Genomic DNA, 22,563 nt, shown 5'->3' on the forward strand with positions numbered 1-22,563 from the left:
CCCTCTTCCCTTTGTGTTGCACTTACTCTTTCCCACACCTTGCGTGACACTTAGGCGTACACATCAGGTCAATTTCCTGGCATAAACAAGTATACAGCGCAAACGTGATGTGGACCATTTACAAATAATGAATCACGACCAGCTTAAGTTCATTTCTTCATTAAAACATTGCCTTTATTTGATTATATTATACAATAATGTAATTCACTTTTGATTTGCAACATACTAAAGTTAATTACATAAGATGGAAAGATCGTTCCTGATAATTTAATTCTCCCCTCAAGTCTTGATTAACATTTCAGTCGCAGGGGTAGACTGTATGAATTGTGCTGAATAAACAGCCACGGCAGTAAGAGCGCTCAAGTATCATTGAGGAAAGGAAGGACAGGAGGGGTCAAACGTTCCGCTGAGTAATGCTGTTTAGTTAGATAATTATTCACATGAGCCTCTGCAATTTTTATCCATTTCACAAGACTAAATAAGGGATGGCGCTCTGGTTTAGTCAATAATACCATCACAGAAAATGCCATATTTACAGCTGCTGCTACCGGGGGCAGTGAGTATGATCATATTCATCAGGTTTTCATTGGATATGCTGCTTAGTGGGAATAATGTCTGTGACAAACGTCATCTCTGTTACACATGTGAGTATAAGGTATCAATCCAAGGAGCCAAGTAGTCAACACAAAAAAAAAATTATTGGTGCTAGAAGTCTCTGTCTTGTTTCCCATTGATGTCAATGAAAATTTTCATATCAATGTGTCACGCTTTTGCCAGAAGCAAGAAGGCGCACGGCGAGACCGAAGGGAAGGGGAGCTATGCCACTAGGGAAAGATGAAGGGGACACCCCTGACACTTGCCCTTCGCAATCCTAAGCTCCCGGCGTCCCTAGATGGGATCAGTCACCCCGTATGGCAATCACGTTCCTATCCCTGTCTTACCCTGAGAACGACTGACTAGTGCATGGGGCAGCAGGAATGCTAGTCCTGCTCTAACATAAAGATACAAAGGGAAACAGACAAGGATAAAATAAACAGCAATCACTCAATGAACTCCCAGACTAGAGAAAGAGGAAAGTGGAAGTAAAATATGAGATAAATCAAATAGGAGATAAAGTAAAGGAAGACACACAAACAAACTTCCAAACAGGTATTTCCAGAAATGACTCTCTTCACAAAGATCACATCTCCAGCTCCAAACCAGGTTATAGCAAGCTATCATTGGCAACTACTCAAGCTAAGAGGTGAGTATTTATACCTGAGGGGAGTGAAGAAATCACAACAGCTGAGATAACTCAGGACGAGACAAACAGAACTGTTTAACCCTTGCAATAACAGTGCAAAGGAAATCTGCACAGCTTACTGGAAGGCAAAGTAGATCCAACCAGTGCAGGTGCTCATGTAGCTAGATGCCACAATCTTATGACCCCTCTGTCGCATATTCTCCTGACACAAAGCCTCAAAAAATAGTCAAAAAGGTTACTGTCAAAGTTATACTGCCATAGTTTAAAAAAAAGAGAGATAATAGAACCATTAAGTGGCTTAAAAACTGCATTAACATTCCTAAACTACATCACAATACAGTGCCATACAATAATAATGCAATAGATTGTCCATACTGTATAATACCGCCAATACCCAACACATAAAATTATGAATGATACCTTCAAAATCATGTAAATTAACACAAAACAGTTTCTAAATAACGTTTTCCAATTTCAGTTTACTACAATATACAGAACTCAATTCACGGTCATAAAACATTCAAATAACAAAGGCATGCATGACCCACATAGTAGTGCTGATATGCATACACAACCAACATACATTCACTGCACATGCAGAATATACACATACATGCACACTGAACCTAAAGCCTAAACACTATATCCCACCACAATGTCCCACTCTTACCAGTATGTGAAAGCGTTTTCAACAAAAAAAAAAAGAAAAATTGTCTTAAAAGGTCTTTGTTCTACTAAACAAACACATTTTCATGGGCACAGGGTGGTGTAAAAAAAAAACTAAATTATATTCACTTCTCGCACCAATGTCACGTCTCTGCATTCAGTATGGTATTACCCGCCAGTCTGCTGACATCAACATCTAGCAGGGAACGTCATGAGACCAATAAGTAACCAATAGTAGGCTGCAGACTTCATGTTCCGTCTGAACACTGAACAACTTATTTTTGTTTGGATGGAACGAGAAGGCTGCAGCCAATCAGTGGTCCGCTTTGTTGTCTCAGGGCCGGCATATTCCAGTTTTTATAATTATTATACTGACAAAGCATTTTTGTAGGGCAAGTTTTCATTGTCACTATTTTTATGGTCACATATTTATTGACTAGCTTGTCTTCATTATTTTTTTTAGTGGTGAAAAGTACTTTCATTTTTTTCTATACACCACATGGTATAAATAATGTTAGCTTTATACATTAGGTTGATAAAATTACAGAAATACCAGATTGATATAGCTTTTTCTTGTTATGTTTTAGCACCTTTGGTGAAAAAAAAAGCTTATTTTATAGAAAAAATACAAACATTTTTGAGGTCTCCCACTCCTAGAGCCATAGGATACGATTTATCAATGTGTTTTTGTCAAAATACTGGCATATAACACCTTCAAATGTCCAAAAATTGTGCGTCTTTACGTCAGTTCTACCCAGCTCCACCAAAGTAGGAAGGGCTGGGGCAGGACGGGGCGTGGAGGAGCCTGCCTGCTATATTCATCAAAAGTTGTGGCATCATTTACACCAGAAATGTTACTTCAGTCGGGCTGGAGTCAAATTTTTGAAGAGGACCACGGAAGCGCATGCCACCAGTGATAACATGCACTTAATTCATTAAGGGGCGGGTGTCTCTTAAAGAATTTAGCACATCTTACTCCTTACATCATTAAGACTGGTGTATGAGCTGACAGTCTTAACCACTTAACGCCCAATGACATATATATCCATCATGGAGCGTGGCACGGACTTTGGAGCAGGCTCAGAAGGAGAGCCCGCTCCAAAGATGACAGTTACAGTATAATATGTAAATAAGCTATAAATAACATACTCTGCTCAAAAAAATAAAGGGAACACTCAAATAACACATGAAATATTCTCATTGAATACTTTGTTCTGTACAAAGTTGAATGTGCTGACAACAAAATCACACAAAAATCATCAATGGAAATCAAATTTATTAACCAATGGAGGCCTGGATTTGGAGTCATCCCCAAAATTAAAGTGGAAAAACACGCTACAGGCTGATCCAACTTTGATGTAATGTCCTTAAAACAAGTCAAAATGAGGCTCAGTATTGTGTGTGGCCTCCACGTGCCTGTATGACCTCCCTACAATGCCTGGGCATGCTCCCGATGAGGTTGCGGTTGGTCTCCTGTGGGATCTCCTCCCATACCTGGACTGAAGCATCCGCCAACTCCTGGACAGTCTGTGGTGCAACATGACGTTGGTGGATGGAGCGAAACATGATGTCCCAGATGTGCTCAATCGGATTCAGGTCTGGGGAACGGGTGGGCCAGTCCATAGCTTCAATGCTTTCATCTTGCAGGAACTGCTGACACACTCCAGCCAGGAGGTCTGGCATTGTCCTGCATTAGGAGGAACCCAGGGCCAACCGCACCAGCATATGGTCTCACAAGGGGTCTGAGGATCTCATCTCGGTACCTAATGGCAGTCAGGCTACCTCTGGCGAGCACATGGAGGGCTGTGTGGCCCTCCAAAGAAATGCCACCCCACACCATTACTGACCCACTGCCAAACTGGTCATGCTGAAGGATGTTGCAGGCAGCAGATCGCTCTCCACGGCGTCTTCAGACTCTGTCACATCTGTCACATGTGCTCAGGGTGAACCTGCTTTCATCTGTGAAGAGCACAGGGCGCCAGTGGCGACTTTGCCAATCCTGGTGTTCTCTGGCAAATGCAAAGAGTCCTGCACGGTGTTGGACTGTGAGTACAACCCCCATCTGTGGACGTCGGGCCCTCATACCACACTCATAGAGTCTGTTTCTAACCGTTTGTGCAGACACATGCACATTTGTGGCTTGCTGGAGGTCATTTTGCAGGGCTCTGGCAGTGCTCCTCCTGTTCCTCCTTGCACAAAGGCGGAGGTAGCGGTCCTGCTGCTGGGTTTTCGCCCTCCTACGGCCCCCTCTACGCCTCCTGGTGTACTGGTCTGTCTCCTGGTAGCGCCTCCAGCCTCTGGACACTACGCTGACAGACACAGCAAACTTTCTTGCCACAGCTCGCATTGATGTGCCATCCTGGATGAGCTGCACTACCTGAGCAACTTCTGTGGGTTGTAGAGTCCGTCTCATGCTACCACAAGTGTGAAAACACAACGAACATTCAAAAGTGACCAAAACATCAGCCATAAAGCATCGGTACTGAGATGTGGTATGTGGTTACCCACTTGCAGAACCACTCCTTTATTGAGGGTGTCTTGATAATTGCCAATAATTTCCATCTATTGTCTATTTCATTTGCACAACAGCATGTGAAATTGATTGTCAATCAGTGTTGCTTCCTAAGTGGACAGTTTGATTTCACAGAAGTTTGATTTACTTGGAGTTATATTCTGTTGTTTAAGTGTTCCCTTTATTTTTTTGAGCAGTGTATTATATTAGCATTTGAGCGCTGCGATCTGGTCAAGACTACAGATTGGGGGCCATCGACTTCCCTGCGACACAATTGCTATGAGAGCCCCCATGCCTGTCATGTGATCTCCTCAGTGATGTCCAGTCTGTAGCTGGGCGTCACAGAATACAGAGATTTTTACTTTGTACAGCAATAGTAAGCAGAGTGCCGGCACTTTGTTCGCCTCTTGAACAAAGCCTATCACCATGGAACCAGGCCATCTTCAGAGGGTGGCTATTCAAGAAACTGTAGTAAGTAACTGTAGCGCCACCCTCTGATCACATCCTGTTACACAAGGGATGAGCACCACTGCAGAGAAGTGAGTGCAGCGCCAGCCTCCTGTAACGTCCCATTTTAGACTCCTCTCAAACGAAACATCACAGGAAGTGAAATTAAAAAAACACATTTAGGGATTAGCTAGATAGGGAGAAGTGTAGGGTATTGAATAATAAAGTTAATTACAACAATGAGTGTAAAAATGGATATTTAGAAAGGACATTTTCGGTACCAGACCACCATTTTAATATTAATACTGTGACTTTTTTTCATAATTACTATGGTGGCAATATTCAATTGCTATCTGGTGACAATGTATGGTCATGGTGTCGTGGTTTTATTTTTCTGTATATGGTATTATTGGTATATAGGTCTTGGTATAGTGGGTTTTACTTAGTAATAGGATGGTTATATTTGGACACTATGTGATAGTAATATATTGTCATGGTGTGGCAGCATTACTTCTTTCTTGTATGTGGTATTATTGGTTTATTCATCTTAATATTATGGGTTTTGCTCAGAAATTGTTTGGGGTTAATATTTGTTGATTGGTAACTATATGACTGAATAATCCTTATTGCTGTATCACATTTATATATTGCATTTTTATTTTTTTGATATTTGGCTAACATAGACTCTATCAACGTTACTGGGGCCCACGCAACTGAGCAACATGCTAGTGTGTGTGTGTGTGGGGGGAGGGGGGCAAGGTCCATATTTTGCCCTGGGGCCCATAGGACTATAGTTATGCCTATGATAACTACAGCAAAAAAGCATGATGAATAATGTAAACAGAAAATGTCATCCCACCTACTGTACCCTCACCCATCCCTTGTAGACTGTGAGCCCTCGCGGGCAGGGTCCTCGCTTCTCCTGTACCAGTCGCCGTCACGTTTTGTTAAAGATTATTTTAATTGTTTTGTATGTATACCCCTTTTTCACATGTAAAGCGCCATGGAATAAATGGCACTGTAATAATAAATAATAATAATAAAGTAATTATAGCGCTTTAAAGCACAAGCAACATCTTTGAAATAATTATAGACTTACAGAATGTTAGAGTTGGAAGGGACCTCCAAGGTCATTATGTCCAACCCCCTGCTCAAAGCAGGATTCACTAAACCATCTCAGACAGAGGTCTGTCCAGCCTCTTCTTGAAGACTTCCATTGAAGGAAAACTCACCACCTCTCAGTTAAAACAATGTAACTGTACATTACAGCCTACCTTGGCCAAATGTGAATTGATCCATTTGGTAAAAGTTCTCTTCTGAACTGCTTCTTGCTCATCTGTTGAAGAGAATAGAAAATGATGGTTATATTTAGGATGTCAGTGGTTATAGAATGTTTCAGTCTGTTACTGTGTATGGCTACATAAATATATAAGGAAGATTGCCATGCTTCCATGCACAGGGAATAGCAGTGGGCTCAATACTCAACCTTTGGAGAGACACCAACATTGCAGCTTCATAGGTCCTAGGTAAGACACACTTAATTAAGATAGTCACTTGTGTCAAATCAAATAAGCTGCTAATGCCAAAATTGCCACTAGAACCCAGACCAAAAAAATTACATTTACTCAAATGATCTAAACTTAGACTCGAGTCTTAATGTGTGTCAGATTTATTACAGAGGCCAAAGCGGTATAATAAATTGGGAGGATATTTAGACTGTTTACATCACTTATTAATTTCACTAATCTACATCCCCTTGTTGAGAGAGTAAAAAAACACTGTCTATAAAGCATAATAAATGATACAAGGCATAAAAGACAGGTTTTGGTACAAATTACTCCTTAGTTTTGATGTATTTACTTCGGTAAAGCTACCCTACTCTTTATTTAGCATTGTGAGATAGTGGCAGGTAAAGTTGTTGAAGATTGCTATATTTTCCAAAGATTACTCTTCATATACTACCTAGAGACAAGTATGAATATATCATATCCAAGAAAATCTCAACAAGGTATAAGGAATCGAGTAAAGCTGGACACCCCTTGGGTTATGTGCACACAACATTTTTTTCAGGCAGATTCTGATGGAATCCATCTGAATAAACACAGCAAAAAGTGCCCCATAAATTCAGGATAGTGCACAGCAATGTCAAAACGACATTGCTGTGTACATGTTCAGTCTTATGTCACTTCTTTTAAGTACTTCAGGTTCGTAATCACTGGAGTGGTTAAAAGAAGTGACATGCTCACTCATTCTAGCAGAGCCGTCCGCACTCTACTGAGAGTATAGAGCTTCACCTGGGAAAATTTATTGGGTTCATCGGTTCCTAAATGATGCCGTGTGCACATACTCTAGAGACTATTTTCTTGCTAAGGGCTTTGGTAATTCCTGCTCTTTGACTTTTTTTCTGTAACACTCACTTCGTCGGGGTGTTGAATTGATTTATTACTGAATTTAGAAAAATGTACAATTTATCGGGAGGAAAACTGAAAGGAAGGAGCTGTCTGTTCAAGAGACTCTGACTGAGGACTAGAAACACAATAATAATAATTTATATAGCGCCAACATATTCTGCAGCAATTATAATTGAGGGGATACATATAAAGATAATATTAGACATTACAAAGTAAGGTAAAAATAAAAAAGTGCTGGTTGTGTATGGTTCCAGACAACTTTATAATAAATAAGGGTATTTAAGTAAAGCTGAATGAACTGATCACCAGCCAATATCTATATCAGTACAAAAACAAAGTGTGCCTGAGTGTATGAAGGGTGAGGGAACAGATGAGGGAAAGCACCAAATTCTGCAGAATATTTATGGAAGGAAAACAGAGAGCAGTTAGATAGGCTACTCTAAAGAGAGTGGTTTTAGGGCATGCTTAAAACCATGGATACTGGAGTGGCATGAAAAAAGTTTTGGAAACGCTTTATCCAACTGGATCCAATATTATATCATTATCATTATGTAGAGAATGGATAGGTTGGTAGACAGAGATGAGGTAGCAGATGTAGGTCAGTGCAGATTTGTGGGTGAGAGTGATACGTTTATATTATCCTTTGTAACGGATGGGCAACCAGTGCAATGACTGGCACAGGGAAGAAGTATCAGTGTAGCGGCTGTATAGAAATATGAATCTGGCTGGAATGTGTAAAAGCAACAGTAAGAGTTTTTGGAGTTTCGATGTTAAGAATAGGGCGAACTCTGGAGATGTATTCGAGGTGCACTCGACATGAGAGAAGAAGTGAGGTGAGTGGATGTATGAACTGAAGGAAAGATCGAAGTTAAATAGACCGCGAGCATGCTGCTTGGGAGTTATTGTAGGACCACACACAGAAATGGAAATATAAGATTTAAGTAGGTTAGTAGAGGGAAGAAACACAAGGAGTTCCGTTTTTTTTAAATATTTACTTTCAGATACATGGAAAACATGATGTTAGAGACAGCAAACATACAATCCACTGGTATTTTATAGTAATTCGGGGTTGATGTCAGGAGAAAATGTAACACACGACCTTTTTGTTTCTTTTTCTGGATGGTTGGTAGTCGCCCACCTGTATAGTCAGGGAAGCTGAAGTCTAGTTAGTGCTCAGGGTTTAATTTGAGTTTTACATCTTCAGGATTTGCATTTGCTTTGCACGCCAACACTAATGAACAGGAGTAGGCCTGTTTGAACCGAACTTCTATGACACGCTCTCTGACTGCATTGATCCCATTTTTCCCTACCAGCAAGCAGCTAATCCTCCACAGTAGATATTCTCATATTTTGTTACAGACAAATATATTACATTATATCCCCTAAACACTCTAAAACAATGTTTCTTTAGTCACAATAAAATAAATATATTCCATCAGAATATCCAGGACAAATCTGAAGAATAGGGTATTTTGCCAATATTAAGATCTGTATAATGCCATAGAATTTGCGCTGATTTTTTTTTCTGCAATGTATAAATTAGTTTCTCACTCACGTACATTGTACTGTGGTTTCGTGCAGATTTCTGGTGTATAGCCAAACAGTGACCTATAGAAAAATAGTGAAAAATAAGTGCTACGAGAGCTGCCATGGCTGCCCTCCAATTCTCCAACTCATCTCTCCGATTACTTCTATTAATAACAACAAAACATGTCTTGGTTTCAAAACCTTTTAAGATAGCTGCTTGTGATGTAAGAGAAAAAGAAAAAAAAAACATCTAAATGCCTAGTTGCTCCATTGGGTATAGTCCTGTCATCTCCTGCTGCTATGATGATGATGACGGGACCACTGCTGCCAATCACTAGTCATAGCGGTGATATCAGCATGTACGATAGGTGAACTACAGCTACCAGCTATTATTAGCTCATGTTCACCAATTCCCTTTAAAATAGGAGGGTATTTGCTGACAGAACTGAGGGATGTGGTCAGTGTTCACACCAGCCTGTTCGCATGAGCATATGTTATTGATGCAGACATGAATGTGATTGTAAAGCTTCCTCTGAAACCTTCCTTATGCAAATCTTCTTTACTGTACTGGAATATTGGCCTTCTAAAATATGAATGATTTCTGCAAGCAAATGGCTTCCTAAATAATTGATCCATACTTTATTTTTCATGTATTTTTTTTAGAGCAGCCTAGTCTTCAGATGAACATGGAGTCACACCTCTTCTAAATATACACAGCACATGCACCGGTGGTCATGTATCAGTGTATGGCCGCATTCAGACAACAGTAATTTTTCTCAAAGGAACAAAAAAACTGAGCAATTTTCATCAATGTTTGGATCCGATTCATCAGTGATTTTCTTATAAGCTTAGAAAAAAAAATAAAATAGAAATTGCACTACATAGATTGCACAATGGAAGCATCAGTTTGCTGCCTGTGATTTTCATGGACCCATAGACTTGTGTGGGAGATTTTGAACAAATAAAAAACAGATAAGTTACCTTTTTTTTGTTTTTTTGTGAACCACTCAGTCCACAAAAAACAGACTTGTGAACAGCTCCATAGATTAATGTTCAATTTATGTTTTCCATGGATAGAACATGTGTATATTGAGAAAAATGAATGTCTAAATAAGGCCTTAGACCTAAATAAGTATATTATATCATAGGATTGTGCAAAGATTTCCACCTACTCATCTTGTGGCAAACAACATATTCATCTATATGCAGCCGTTTTTCCAAATATTTGCCACCATTTTTCTAACGAGCATCATGCACTATAGCCAACATCCGATCTGTCCCCTTTTCGTGATTTTAGTCCAGTGCTAGACTACTTCTTCATAAAGGAATCCCACTAAGCCAGGATTCAGATGGTATTTTTGGTCGCTGCTTAGTGTTTATGCTGGGAAAAGCTCCCGACGAACATGCACATAGGGTTTCATTAGCCCGGCAGAGGCAAAAAAATGTCCATTTTTGTTGTTCCAGGCTGTACAAACCAAACAGCGGTCGTTTCCAGGCTGGGGAATGTGGCACCCCAGGGGTCTGGTTGCCACAGTGGCATTGCCTCCCTCACAAGAGGTGATGCCATGCCTGGAAGCAAGCAGGGGTCCCCTAATCAGGTTTTAACTAAGCATGCAACACTTTCCTGGCTCCAGACCAGCAAGGGGAGTTCCTCCCCTTGGCAACTGGGATCTGGCGGCGGGGTTAGTTAGACTTAGTGTGAGGAGTTGAAGTCAGGACGTCGAGGAGATAGGAGCTGGGGACTGGAGCTGCACGGCAGCTCACCCCAGAAGAACCAGCACAGAAGAACCGGACACAGGAGTCCGAGGCTGTGGCGCACCGAAGGCCCAGAAGTAGAAACCGGAGGGCAGGAGACTGCAAGACGCAGCTGAAAATCTGCATAAAAATCTGCAGCAAAAACGCTGAAAAACCCAACATGTGTGAACATAGTCTAATGCCTCCTTCCCCGCTGCACACAATTCCTGGTTCTGATATACCTAATTACCAATACACAATATATTGATGTACATTGTCCACTCATAGCATATGCTCATTAAAATAGTAAGAAATCTACATATTAATGTAATTAAGCATCTCCACCCATCTGCCTTTATACAAGACTGTCACACAGAACATTATTTCAGCTTTCCAAATCTTCAAATAACAAATGTGTCTAATCTCCAGAAACACTAGAAAAACAATGTACGATAAAGTGTACAATAATAAAGGACACGCATAAAGAAACATAAACAGAGTGAATGCGGAAGTGCTCCAATAACCTTGTGCCCAATGATTTATCTCATCCTGACATCCTCAGACGTGAGTATTGATTTTTCTGCTGGCCTCAGCACACGGCCTCTCCATAAACTGACTTCAGTCTGTACGGTGCAGTATAATGGACGACTCTTTATAACAAAGGCTGTGACTTCTTCATATGTATTCTTAGTATTCTTCAAGGTTGTCCTGTCTGGAGCTTTCATATAAGTTCATCTTAGGGCCTTGTGCACATGTTGCAGATTTGTTGCTTTTTTGTTGCGTTTTTTTCTGCGCAGATTTGTCACAAAACCTGATGCCAGCAAAGTGAACGAGAATCCCGAAGTCTCAGGCTCAAATTGCTTTTTTGTGACTTGCACATTTTAATCTGCCGTATGTTAATTCTTTCAGATTTCACTCATACTAATGAGCGGGGAAAAAAATCTGCACCCAAAACGCATGTATGAAAAACACAGCAAAAACGCCCCTATTTTTCTCAGCGTTTTTCCTGCCAAGAGATGCAGAAATGGTGCAGACATTTCTGCACCAAATCCGTAACGTGTGCACATAACCTTAGGGGTCATTTACACAGAACAGGTATTATTCCAATGTATGGGTCCGGGTAATGAGATAAAATATTGATTATGATGTTACATGTGAGCTTTCTTACTAAAAAACCCTACTTGTAAACAGGTGTTAAAGACTGCTCCTGCTTATCACACTTTGTAAATGAGGCTGAGGCTCCAACGGGGCTTGAAGCCTTAAAAAACGGGATTCAGGGTCACCAAGTGACGGGGCCATTGACTTTAATGAAGCAGACATCACTTTATGCTCTGTCCTAATTTTCTGACAACAATTAGAGTACAAGGGGACTCCCACAGCTTCATTAAAGTCAATAGCCCCCTATTGCCAAATATGCCTAAATCCCAATTTTCAGGGCTTCAGATGAATGCCCCGACCAAGCCACTGACGTGTGGCTAAAATGTGGGGTAAACCCGGCCTACAATTAAAAGGTAATGACATATATCTATATTTTGCTGTCTACCATTCACACAAAGTTATAAGAAATGTGGACATCTTGACTAACCAGTGACTGTAACCGGACACTGAAAACCCGGTTTTGTAGTGGTGCAATTTTGTATTCATAGTTGTGATCCACAATCAAACTAAATAAAAAAATGTGTAGTATACAGAAAGAATACAGAGGACTTACCCCGAAGATACTGAAAAAATCCAGTAACCAGGTTAATTGAGGTGACCTTCCGAGCACCAACTTCTTTACACCAAGACATGACAGCTCCTTGGGAACTATTAATCCACAAACAGTTTTGTTGAACTTGTTAATAAAAAGCCCATAATCTCACAAAGCATGGTGGAAAAGATGTAGTCAGCTTCTGAGACGCAGAATATTAAAGCAATCCTCCCATTGTGTTCTCGGCAGCCAGCTGTAGTACAGTAGTGATTCCTCCTCTATCTCCTGCCATCATGCTGCCTTCCTGATGTGCATTTCCATCTTCCTAAAGGACAACCAATCCGTTCCCTGGAACCTGTGATGTCAGTAACCTAGATAATGAATCCCGTGCTCAGGACAGGCAGATGATACGCTGAGGCAAGCAGTGCTATCCAGACAAGCAGTGAGAGGCCGCAGCTTGTAGTGTATGGAAGGCAGCCTGCTACAGAAGGTAAGATGATGACCATCCAGAACCACATCACCACTATGGCACTGAGGCTGTTGTGTCTACACATTGACCACATGGCATTAGAATATTCCTTTCATATGTCACCAGTCACACTGCCAAAGAAACATTTCAGGAATTATATCAAGCATACTATAAAATACTGTATGCTCCTACATAGGGGACCATAGATGTAGAAAACCCACTGAGATGGTCGGTAAGTCTATAGTGACACGAGAACTATCCTCAGCTGCCTCTAGTTAGAAATGTACCAGTCAGGTTATATATATAATGCTGCCCTTTTTTATTTCCCGTAACTGAAATTTGTTATCGAAATTTTTTCAAAATAGTTTTACAGAAAGGAAAACTAAAAAAAGCACAATATATCAAAGGCATATGACTTGAAAAATAGCAGATAATGCGATCTCTATTAACAAGGAACGTTATCGTTAGCATAAAACATATTTAACTCGAGAAGTCTACTTCTTAGTATACTATAAAAACCCAATCAATAACCTGACAAGACAACGATACCTGAGGAAGAGGGAAGCGGTAAAGAACGTTATTTAATCTGCCTAGACTACCTAATCATTTTTTTATAGCTATAATCACTAACAATCTCTTTGAACCCAGTATGTGTCCCACAAAGTCCAAATTACTTCAAAACCCTAAATAGTGTTATATATCAAAGCTGGAAGATATTCCATACTTCGAACATCCTGCATTCGTAAGTGTAACTCGCTACTCGATGGAGATTTAGTCGACCTCCATTTACAACACATTGACATCTGTAGTTATACATCAAAAGTAAAAAAATTATACAAGATCAAATAGTATCCTATGTTAACAATTGTAATGCATCTATTAAAAAATGGTGGGGACCCCATTGTATTCCCCATTTTTATGCACCCATAGAGTTTAAGTAAAACCGATCAAAGGAGTGCACGTTGCGATTTCATACAAGCGGACCATCGGATCGTCTGAAGTTCTCCATTCACTTGCAGCAGTCCATGTGCTGTCCGTTCGAAACACGGAAAGCATATGGACCGAAAATACTCTGTCATGTGTGCAAATTTTTCACACAGGTTTCATTCTATCCAAATGCTGTAGTACAGTAGAGAAAAATCCACAGACCAAATTCATGGCAGAAATTTCCCGCCACATGTGAACAGAGCTTTAAAGAAGAAAAACTATTTCGGTTCTGTCCTCAGCACGATTAGGTTTCATGATATACAGTATATATATATATAAATATATATACAGTACATACCAAAAGTTTGGACACACCTTCTCATTTAAAGATTTTTCTGTATTTTCTTGACTATGGAAATTGTACATTCACACTGAAGGCATCAAAACTATGAATTAACACATGTGGAATTATATACTTAACAAAAAAGTATGAAACAACTGAAAATATGTCTTATATTCTAGGTTCTTCAAAGTAGCCACCTTTTGCTTTGATGACTGCTTTGCACACTCTTGGCATTCTCTTGATGAGCTTCAAGAGGTAGTCACCGGAAATTGTCTTCCAACAATCTTGAAGGAGTTCCCAGAGATGCTTAGCACTTGTTGGCCCTTTTGCCTTCATTCTGCGGTCCAGCTCACCCCAAACCATCGCTATTGGGTTCAGGTCTGGTGACTATGGAGGCCAGGTCATCTGGCGTAGCACCCCATCACTCTCTTTCTTCGTCAAATAGCCCTTATACAGCCTGGAGTTGTGTTTGGGGTCATTTTCCTGTTGAAAAATAAATGATGGTCCAACTAAACGCAAACCGGATGGAATAGCATGCCGCTGCAAGATGCTGTGGTAGCCATGCTGGTTCAGTATGCCTTCAATTTTGAATAAATCCCCAACAGTGTCACCAGCAAAGCACCCCCAAACCATCACACCTCCTCCTCCATGCTCCACGGTGGGAACCAGGCATGTAGAGTCCATCCGTTCACCTTTTCTGAATCGCACAAAGACACGGTGGTTGGAACCAAAGATCTCAAATTTGGACTCATCAGACCAAAGCACAGATTTACAGTGGTCTAATGTCCATTCCTTGTGTTCTTTAGCCCAAACTTGTCTCTTCTGCTTGTTGCCTGTCCTTAGCAGTGGTTTCCTAGCAGCTATTTTACCATGAAGGCCTGCTGCACAGAGTCTCCTCTTAACAGTTGTTGTAGAGATGTGTCTGCTGCTAGAACTCTGTGTGGCATTGACCTGGTCTCTAATCTGAGCTGCTGTTAACCTGCGATTTCTGAGGCTGGTGACTCGGATAAACTTATCCTCAGAAGCAGAGGTGACTCTTGGTCTTCCTTTCCTGGAGCGGTCCTCATGTGAGCCAGTTTCTTTGTAGCGCTTGATGGTTTTTGCAACTGCACTTGAGGACACTTTCAAAGTTTGCCCAATTTTTTGGACTGACTGACCTTCATTTCTTAAAGTAATAATGGCCACTCGTTTTTCTTTACTTAGCTGCTTTTTTCTTGCCATAATACAAATTCTAACAGTCTATTTAGTAGGACTATCAGCTGTGTATCCACCAGACTTCTGCACAACACAACTGATGGTCCCAACCCCATTTATAAGGCAAGAAATCCCACTTATTAAACCTGACAGGGCACACCTGTGAAGTGAAAACCATTTCCGGTGACAACCACTTGAAGCTCATCAAGAGAATGCCAAGAGTGTGCAAAGCAGTCATCAAAGCAAAAGGTGGCTACTTTGAAGAACCTAGAATATAAGACATATTTTCAGTTGTTTCACACTTTTTTGTTAACTATATAATTCCACATGTGTTAATTCATAGTTTTTATGCCTTCAGTGTGAATGTACAATTTTCAAAGTCATGAAAATACAGAAAAATCTTTAAATGAGAAGGTGTGTCCAAACTTTTGGTCTGTACTGTATATGAGGCTGACATTACAATTGATTGCTGTACAAAGCTTGGTGCTACATTCATGTACTGACGGTGGTTCTGGCACTGCATTCATCTACTGATGGTTGTTCTGGCGCTACATTCATGTACTGACAGTGGTTCTGGCGCTGTATTCATGCACTGACGGAGGTTCTGGCGCTGCATTCATGTACAGTCAGTGGTTCTGGTGCTCCATTCATGCACTGATGGAGGTTCTGGCACTGAATTAATGTACTAACAGTGGTTCTGGTGCAGCATTCATATACTGACGGTAGTTCTGGCACTGCATTCATGTACTGACGGTGATTCTGACTCTGAATTCATGTACTGACAATGGTTCTGATCTTGTATACATGTAGCAATCTAGCAGGTGCTTCATGGCTATGTTAAAACAGAAAAATCCTCAAAATTTATAAAGATTATGAAGAGGATTTGACAGGTTTCTGTTCAATTTCTGCTCTAAAAACTCAGTGTAAATTAGGGTGTGTATACACTGAGTTTTTGGAGCAGAAGATCTCAAAAAGCTGGTCAAATACTCAAAATGTGGTTCTGGTGGTGTATTAATGACGGTGGTTCTGGTGATGTATTTATGTAAGTAACCCTTTAACAATTTTTGTGCCCCTTGGGATTGGTTCAGTATGACAATGTTGCCCTTGGACCAAAACATTTTGTGAACCAGTGCTATATAGCATCCATTTAAATTTTTTTGGTGCACCCACTGAAATTTATAAGCGAATCTCTGCCAAAAAAAAATATGAAACTAGTGCATTTCGGAATTTTACTTTTACACACACTTTTGGACTGTGTGGAAAATCGTTATTGTGAACTAACACGTTGATTAGCATTGGCCTGTGTGCTATTCATTTTACACTGCTCTGCTTGGAAGCTGATGCAGCAGGCGGGTGCAAGTATTCTCAACATAAGGCAACATCCACATGGGACTGATATGCTGCAAACTTTCTACAGCAGCAGAGAACACACCTAAGGACAGAGACACACTGCCGTATTTCTCGTGCAAGGATCGCATGGTAAACCTCGTACTGCCCGGCAGCTCTCCTGAGCTGAGCTTGACAGCTGCATAGAAATACATCATGCTGCCATGTTCAGGTCAGGAGAGGTGCCGGCCAGTCCATGCAGCGCGATGCAATCATCGCAGGAGTTATTTGGCAGTGTGTCCCTGCCCTAATAGTGCAACTTCTGTTGCTGATTTTGTTGTAGAAATTCTGCCAATTTTTACCTTGGATTTCACCATTTGCATTCAATATGTAAATCTGCAGCATGTGAATTAAGCCCATGTTCAGACAGCCATATGAATAATTTATAGGTTCATAGTTTTTAAGGCTGAAAGTAGACCTAAGTCCATCATGTTCAACCTATAGCTCAAATGTTGATTCAGATGAAGGCAAAACCCCCATGAGGCAGATGCTGATAGCTCCATATTAGGGGAAAAATTCCTTCCCAACTCCACATACATCAACCAGACTGACATTCATACAGAAAAAGGAAACAATTTCCATCCCTACTGTCATCCGTATGTCGTGTGTATGTCTGATTTTTTACATCCGTAAGGCATCCATTTTTATACATCAACAGGTAATAACATTTACAAGATCAAATACAGTTACCTATGTTAGGAACTGCAATGTATCCATAAAAATCAAAAGCAATACAGAAGATCCATACGGGATCCAATATTTTTTTATTTCCGCACACCCGTAGACTTGGAATAGGCGATATTCATCTGAAATATAGAAGAGACTAGTACACGCTGCAATTTTATTGTACAGTCCATGTGCTGCCTGATATTAAGAACACGGACAGTACACATAAGTGTATTACACGTATCTAAACCAGCTCTAATGCTGCAAATTTACACAAAGGCTGCACTTGGTGAAATCCGCGACAAAACTGTGTAAACCCTCAATGCAAGTGAAAACGACAGACTTTGTACACTGCTTGTGGATGAGATTTGATGTGACTGAATTGACTGCACTAGTACTTTAGATTTCCCAAAGCAAAGGTGGGAAACCAGCTGCAATGATTTTTACATACCTCATAAATTACAGAATATTATTATTATTTATTATTATAACGCCATTTATTCAATGGCGCTTTATATGTGAAAAAGGGGTATACATAGCAAAAACAATTACAAAAATCTTGAACAAAAACGCAACGGCAAACTGGTACAGAAGGAGAGAAGAGCCTGCCCACGAGGGCTCACAATCTACAAGGGATGGGTGAGGATACAGTAGGTGAGAATATCAGAGGTTTATGTTTTGTGAGGCAAAATCACTGCAAAATAAGCATACACGTGCACTTCTGGTATAGAGTACAATTACCGTATATACTCGAGTATAAGCCGACTTTTTCAGCACATTTTTATGCTGAAAAAGCTACCATCGGCTTATGCTCGGGTATATACTTATATATACTCTATATATTATTGTATATACTGTGGGGGGGGGGGGGTTGCAGCAGTGGAGGAGCGGCCACAGGCATTAGCCGCTGCTGCAGCTACCATGTGTGCCCGCTGTTAAAGAAAATTAATATTCACCCCTCTCCACGCCCATGGGAGTGGAGAGGGGTGAATATTCATTCTCCTTAATAGCGCAGTGTGAGTCGCAGGTGCCGCTTCCTGCTGCGGCTCAGCGATCCTCTGTGCCCACTATTAAGAGACAATGAATATTCATTCTCTTTAGTAGCAGGCACATGTGATCGCAGAGCCGCTGCAGGAAGCGGCAGCTGCAACTCACACTGCACTGTTAAGGAGAATGACTGACTGTTCTCTCCTCTCCATGCGCATAGTACCGACGTGGAGAGGAGTGCATATCCCCGCAGCTCACCTCGGCGTATGAGGGAGCATGGCAGTGATGGAGGGTATGAGGGAGCGCTGGAGCAGAGGGGAGGAAGGTGAGTGGGGGGGTTAATTTTTTCATGTGTGCAGTGATGGGGGGCCATGCTTACCAGGATAGTGGGGCCATGCTTACCAGGATTGGGGATGAGGGGGCCATGCATACCAGGATTGGGGATGAGGGGGCAATGCATACCAGGATTGGGGATGAGGGGGCCATGCATACCAGGATTGGGGATGAGGGGGCCATGCATACAAGGATTTGGGATGAGGGGTGCCATGCATACCAGGATTGGGGATGAGGGTGCCATGCATACCAGAATTGGGATGAGGGGTGCCATGTATACCAGGATTGGGGATGAGGGGACCATGCATACCAGGATTAGGATGAGGGGTGCCATGCATACAAGGATTTGGGATGAGGGGTGCCATGCATACCAGGATTGGGGATGAGGGTGCCATGCATACCAGAATTGGGATGAGGGGTGCCATGTATACCAGGATTGGGGATGAGGGGACCATGCATACCATGATTGGGATGAGGTGTGCCATGCATACCATGATTGGGATGAGGGGTACCATGCATACCAGGATTGGGATGAGGGGTGCCATGCATACAAGGATTTGGGATGAGGGGTGCCATGCATACCAGGATTTGGGATGAGGGGTGCCATGGATACCAGGATTTGGGATGAGGGGGCCATGCATACCAGGATTGGGGATTAGTGGTCAATGCTTACCAGGATGGGGAAGTTTACCAGTAGCTGCTGCATTTCCCACCATAGGCTTATACTCGAGTCAATAAGTTTTCCCAGTTTTTTTGTGGTAAAATTAGGGGCTTCGGCTTATATTCGGGTTGGCTTATACTCGAGTATGTATGGTACTATTTTTATGTGACATATGGTATGTTGGTGAAACACAATTTCCTAACACAAGGCACAGCTTCAATATGCGTGGGCTTTTTAGCAGCGTTTTTTAACTAGCATTTAAATGAATGGGTTAAAAGAGCTGCCAAAACGCTGAAAGAATCAACATGCTGGGTCTTGGCAAAAAACTGATTGTTCAGGTACTGTAATACGCTGCATATTTTACACATCATATACGCTGCGTAAAAAACATGCTGCAAAAACACCACGTACCGCTGTTAAAATGCTTGCTTGTTAATAGGTCTGCCAGCTATAGCAATGGTAATCCTGATGTGCTGTGCACATGATGCGGAAATTTCCGCTTAGGATTACCATTGCGGTAAAAACTGCAGCATGACCATTGTGCGGGCGTTTCCGCCGCAAATTCACACCCATTGACTTTAATTGAACTGCAACAAAACCGCAGGTTTAATATTTATACATGCGGATTTGCAGCGTTTCAATTAAAGTCAATAGGCGCGAATTTGCGGCGGAAACGCGGTGCGGGTGGTACCCGGGTCGGGAGAGGAGGACTACCACTCCTCTCATCAGACCACCTCTCCCGCTGATAAGAGCAAGAATGGAGCGGCTGGGGGGGGCGGTAAAAAAAAAATAAAAACAAAGTAAAAAATAAAATAAAAAACCTTATACTCATCTGTCCGGAGCCCCCCGGTGTTCTCCTGGTCCTCGGTCCCGGCGATGTTCTCCTCTCGGCAGCCGGCGGTACAATTTCGGGGAGCGCGCTCGCTCCCAGTAGTGTACTATGCTGCCAGGACCTGCAGTCACGTGAGCGATCTGCTGATTGATCACGTGACCTCACCGTGGGAACATGCTCAAGCATGTTCCCATGGTGGTGAGCTCACCGGGGCTGATTAGCTGATCTTCTGCTGATGAACCCCAGTGACCTCCTGCAGCAGCATGTATAGGAGTGATTTTACACACCTGTCAATATACACTTCTGTCTTCTACAGCAGTGACATCAGTGTTTGCTGCTGTCACTCTTGTAGAAGTGACCCGGATCGCCGAGGGACAATCGTTGGTGTAATCGTGGACTACGTCATTGACAGCGGACAGGTGAGGGATATGGCTGTTTGTTTTCTTACTTTTTTTTCAGAAGATCAATAGCTTCGTGGACAGAGTGCAATAAAAAAAATTTTTAAAACCATCTGTTTTTTATTTCATTAAAATAATTTATTCTGGCCATGTATTTATTGAAAAGGCGGCGATAACTTTACTACACGGTTAGTTATGGGGGCATCTTATAGACACCCTCCATTACTAACCTGAACTTCACATCAGCCGCCAATACAAGGCTGACGTTAACCCCAACCCCATTACCCCACTCACCACCGCTACAGGGCAGTGGGAAGAGCGGAGGCTAAGCGCCAGATTTGGCGCATCTTATGGATGTGCCATATCTGGGACTGCTGAGGGGTGATATTAGCTGTGGAGGGGGCTAGTATTCATGGCCCCTTCCCTGGCTATTAATATCAGCCCGCAGCTGTCTGTTTAGCCTTTGCTGGTTAGATTTTATAGGGGGACGCCAAGTAAAAAAAATTCTGGGGTCCCCCTGTAATCTAGCCAGTAAAGACTAAACAAACAGCTGTGGGTTGATATTAATAGCCAGGGAACATTTTTGGCTAACGGCACCTTCCTCGGCTACTAATATCAGCCCCCAGTGGTCGGCTTTTCCTCTGCTGGTTATAAAAATGACGCTGGAGCCCATGCCATTTTTTTTTTTACTTTAGGCTCTGTGCCCACGATAAGGACGTAGCAGCACTTTGGACGCATATTTTTTGCTGCATCCAAAATGTTGCATTCTATTGAACACAGGTAAAAGCACATATGTTCATTACCGTATTCTATATTTTATATTGGTCAAATTTCTGTTGCAGAGATTAGTGATTCCGCAAGAGAATTTGACATGCTGTGGTCCTGATAGACGCTAGTCTCCGCTGCAGATTTTGCTGATTGAAGTGTCATTATATGCGGTGGATTCACATGTACTGTCAACAAAAGTGAGGCATTAGAACACCACGTTTTGGACGCAGCAAAAATGCGCTGCGTCCAAAGCGCTGCTGAGTGCTGATCGGGGGATGTAGAGGCTAAAGAAACAGCTGAGCTGTTAATAGTGGCCAGGGACCATGTTTGCAAATGGCACCTTCCTAGGATAAAAATAGCAGCTCACAGCTGAAGCATAAATTACATGAATACGAATGCTAATGAGATTGGGTGAATGGGATCAGCTGACACGTAGCTCTTTTGTTTGGTGATAACAAGGTGTCAATCAGACTCTTTCATGACCAAACGTAATTAAAAAAAAGTAAAGAGTTAAATAAACACAGACACAGAACAAACAATTTATTTGAAATACAACAGACACATTCTTTAATCATTTAAATTAACCTATATACTCACCCCAGTTCTGATGCTAATCCAAGGGTTTAAGCAATGTCCCTAAGATTAAGAATAGAAAAACGCATGGAAAATTTGTTGTTATCATGCAATTTGCTCCTGGCTCAATGACATAGCAAGTAAGAAGTTTGTGGCAAAGTAATTAATACACATATAGAATGTAATATCATCAGCCACAAAGGTCTGTTGGGGATTTATTGTAATTTGTAAACTTTCTGTAATAAAGGAGATGATCTCATGTCTGACTGGTCCATACATGCTGTGTATAAATATATATATGCGCTTTATTTGGCCGCATAGCTTCCATTACATCCTTCCCTGTAACAAGCACATTCGCATATATGCCAATTGTATCTAGGGCCCTCATGCAAGAAGCCGGGATGGACATACAACTGGTGCAACCTGCGCAGCTGTACAGAGGCCCCAAGAGGTAAGGGGGTCCACGTCTGCCTCCGAAGCAGGTGGAATTGTGCATTATGATGAGCAAAGGGCCCATATACAGAATGATTCCTGTCCAGGTGTCTCATCTCTGTGTCCGCTCCTGCACAATGCATAAGCGAAAAAGTGTTTGTCATATGTTGGGCTTTTATGCATATAAATACCTTTTTTTTAACTGAATAGGAAAGTGTAGTCTACTGTTCCTACTCCTATACAGGTGGATACAGAAAAAATATTCACCATATACCTCTGATAAAAACAAAACACAAGGTCTGCACAAAGCCTTAGCGCCACATGCCGTAAATGTATGGCTCTGGGTGCCTGTGATTAGCATTAA

The 22,563-nt window shown here is 41.6% G+C and overlaps 1 protein-coding gene across 16 annotated transcripts in view; it reads right to left on the bottom strand.

The window, feature by feature from the left end:
• The window catches only part of SYNE1 (spectrin repeat containing nuclear envelope protein 1), a 613,834-nt gene that overhangs the window by 481,160 nt on the left and 110,111 nt on the right, over nucleotides 1-22,563 (bottom strand). For 12 of the 16 annotated variants that reach the window (XM_073672722.1, XM_073672724.1, XM_073672723.1 and 9 more), the window contains exons 1-2: nucleotides 12,252-12,542; nucleotides 6,143-6,204 (exon numbers count right to left, since the gene is read on the bottom strand). In XM_073672722.1, the coding sequence (XP_073528823.1) occupies nucleotides 6,143-6,204; nucleotides 12,252-12,330 (141 nt within the window). In that variant the 5' untranslated portion in view covers nucleotides 12,331-12,542. Of the gene's footprint in view, nucleotides 1-6,142; nucleotides 6,205-12,251; nucleotides 12,543-22,563 lie in introns of those variants that run through there. The other 4 variants (XM_073672712.1, XM_073672713.1, XM_073672718.1 and 1 more) reach the window with 2 other exon arrangements.

This window comes from Phyllobates terribilis, unplaced genomic scaffold (genome assembly GCF_046119375.1).
Source record: "Phyllobates terribilis strain yellow unplaced genomic scaffold, ASM4611937v1 Scaffold_3__8_contigs__length_932513732, whole genome shotgun sequence".
In the NCBI taxonomy this organism is placed as follows: Eukaryota; Metazoa; Chordata; class Amphibia; order Anura; family Dendrobatidae; genus Phyllobates; species Phyllobates terribilis.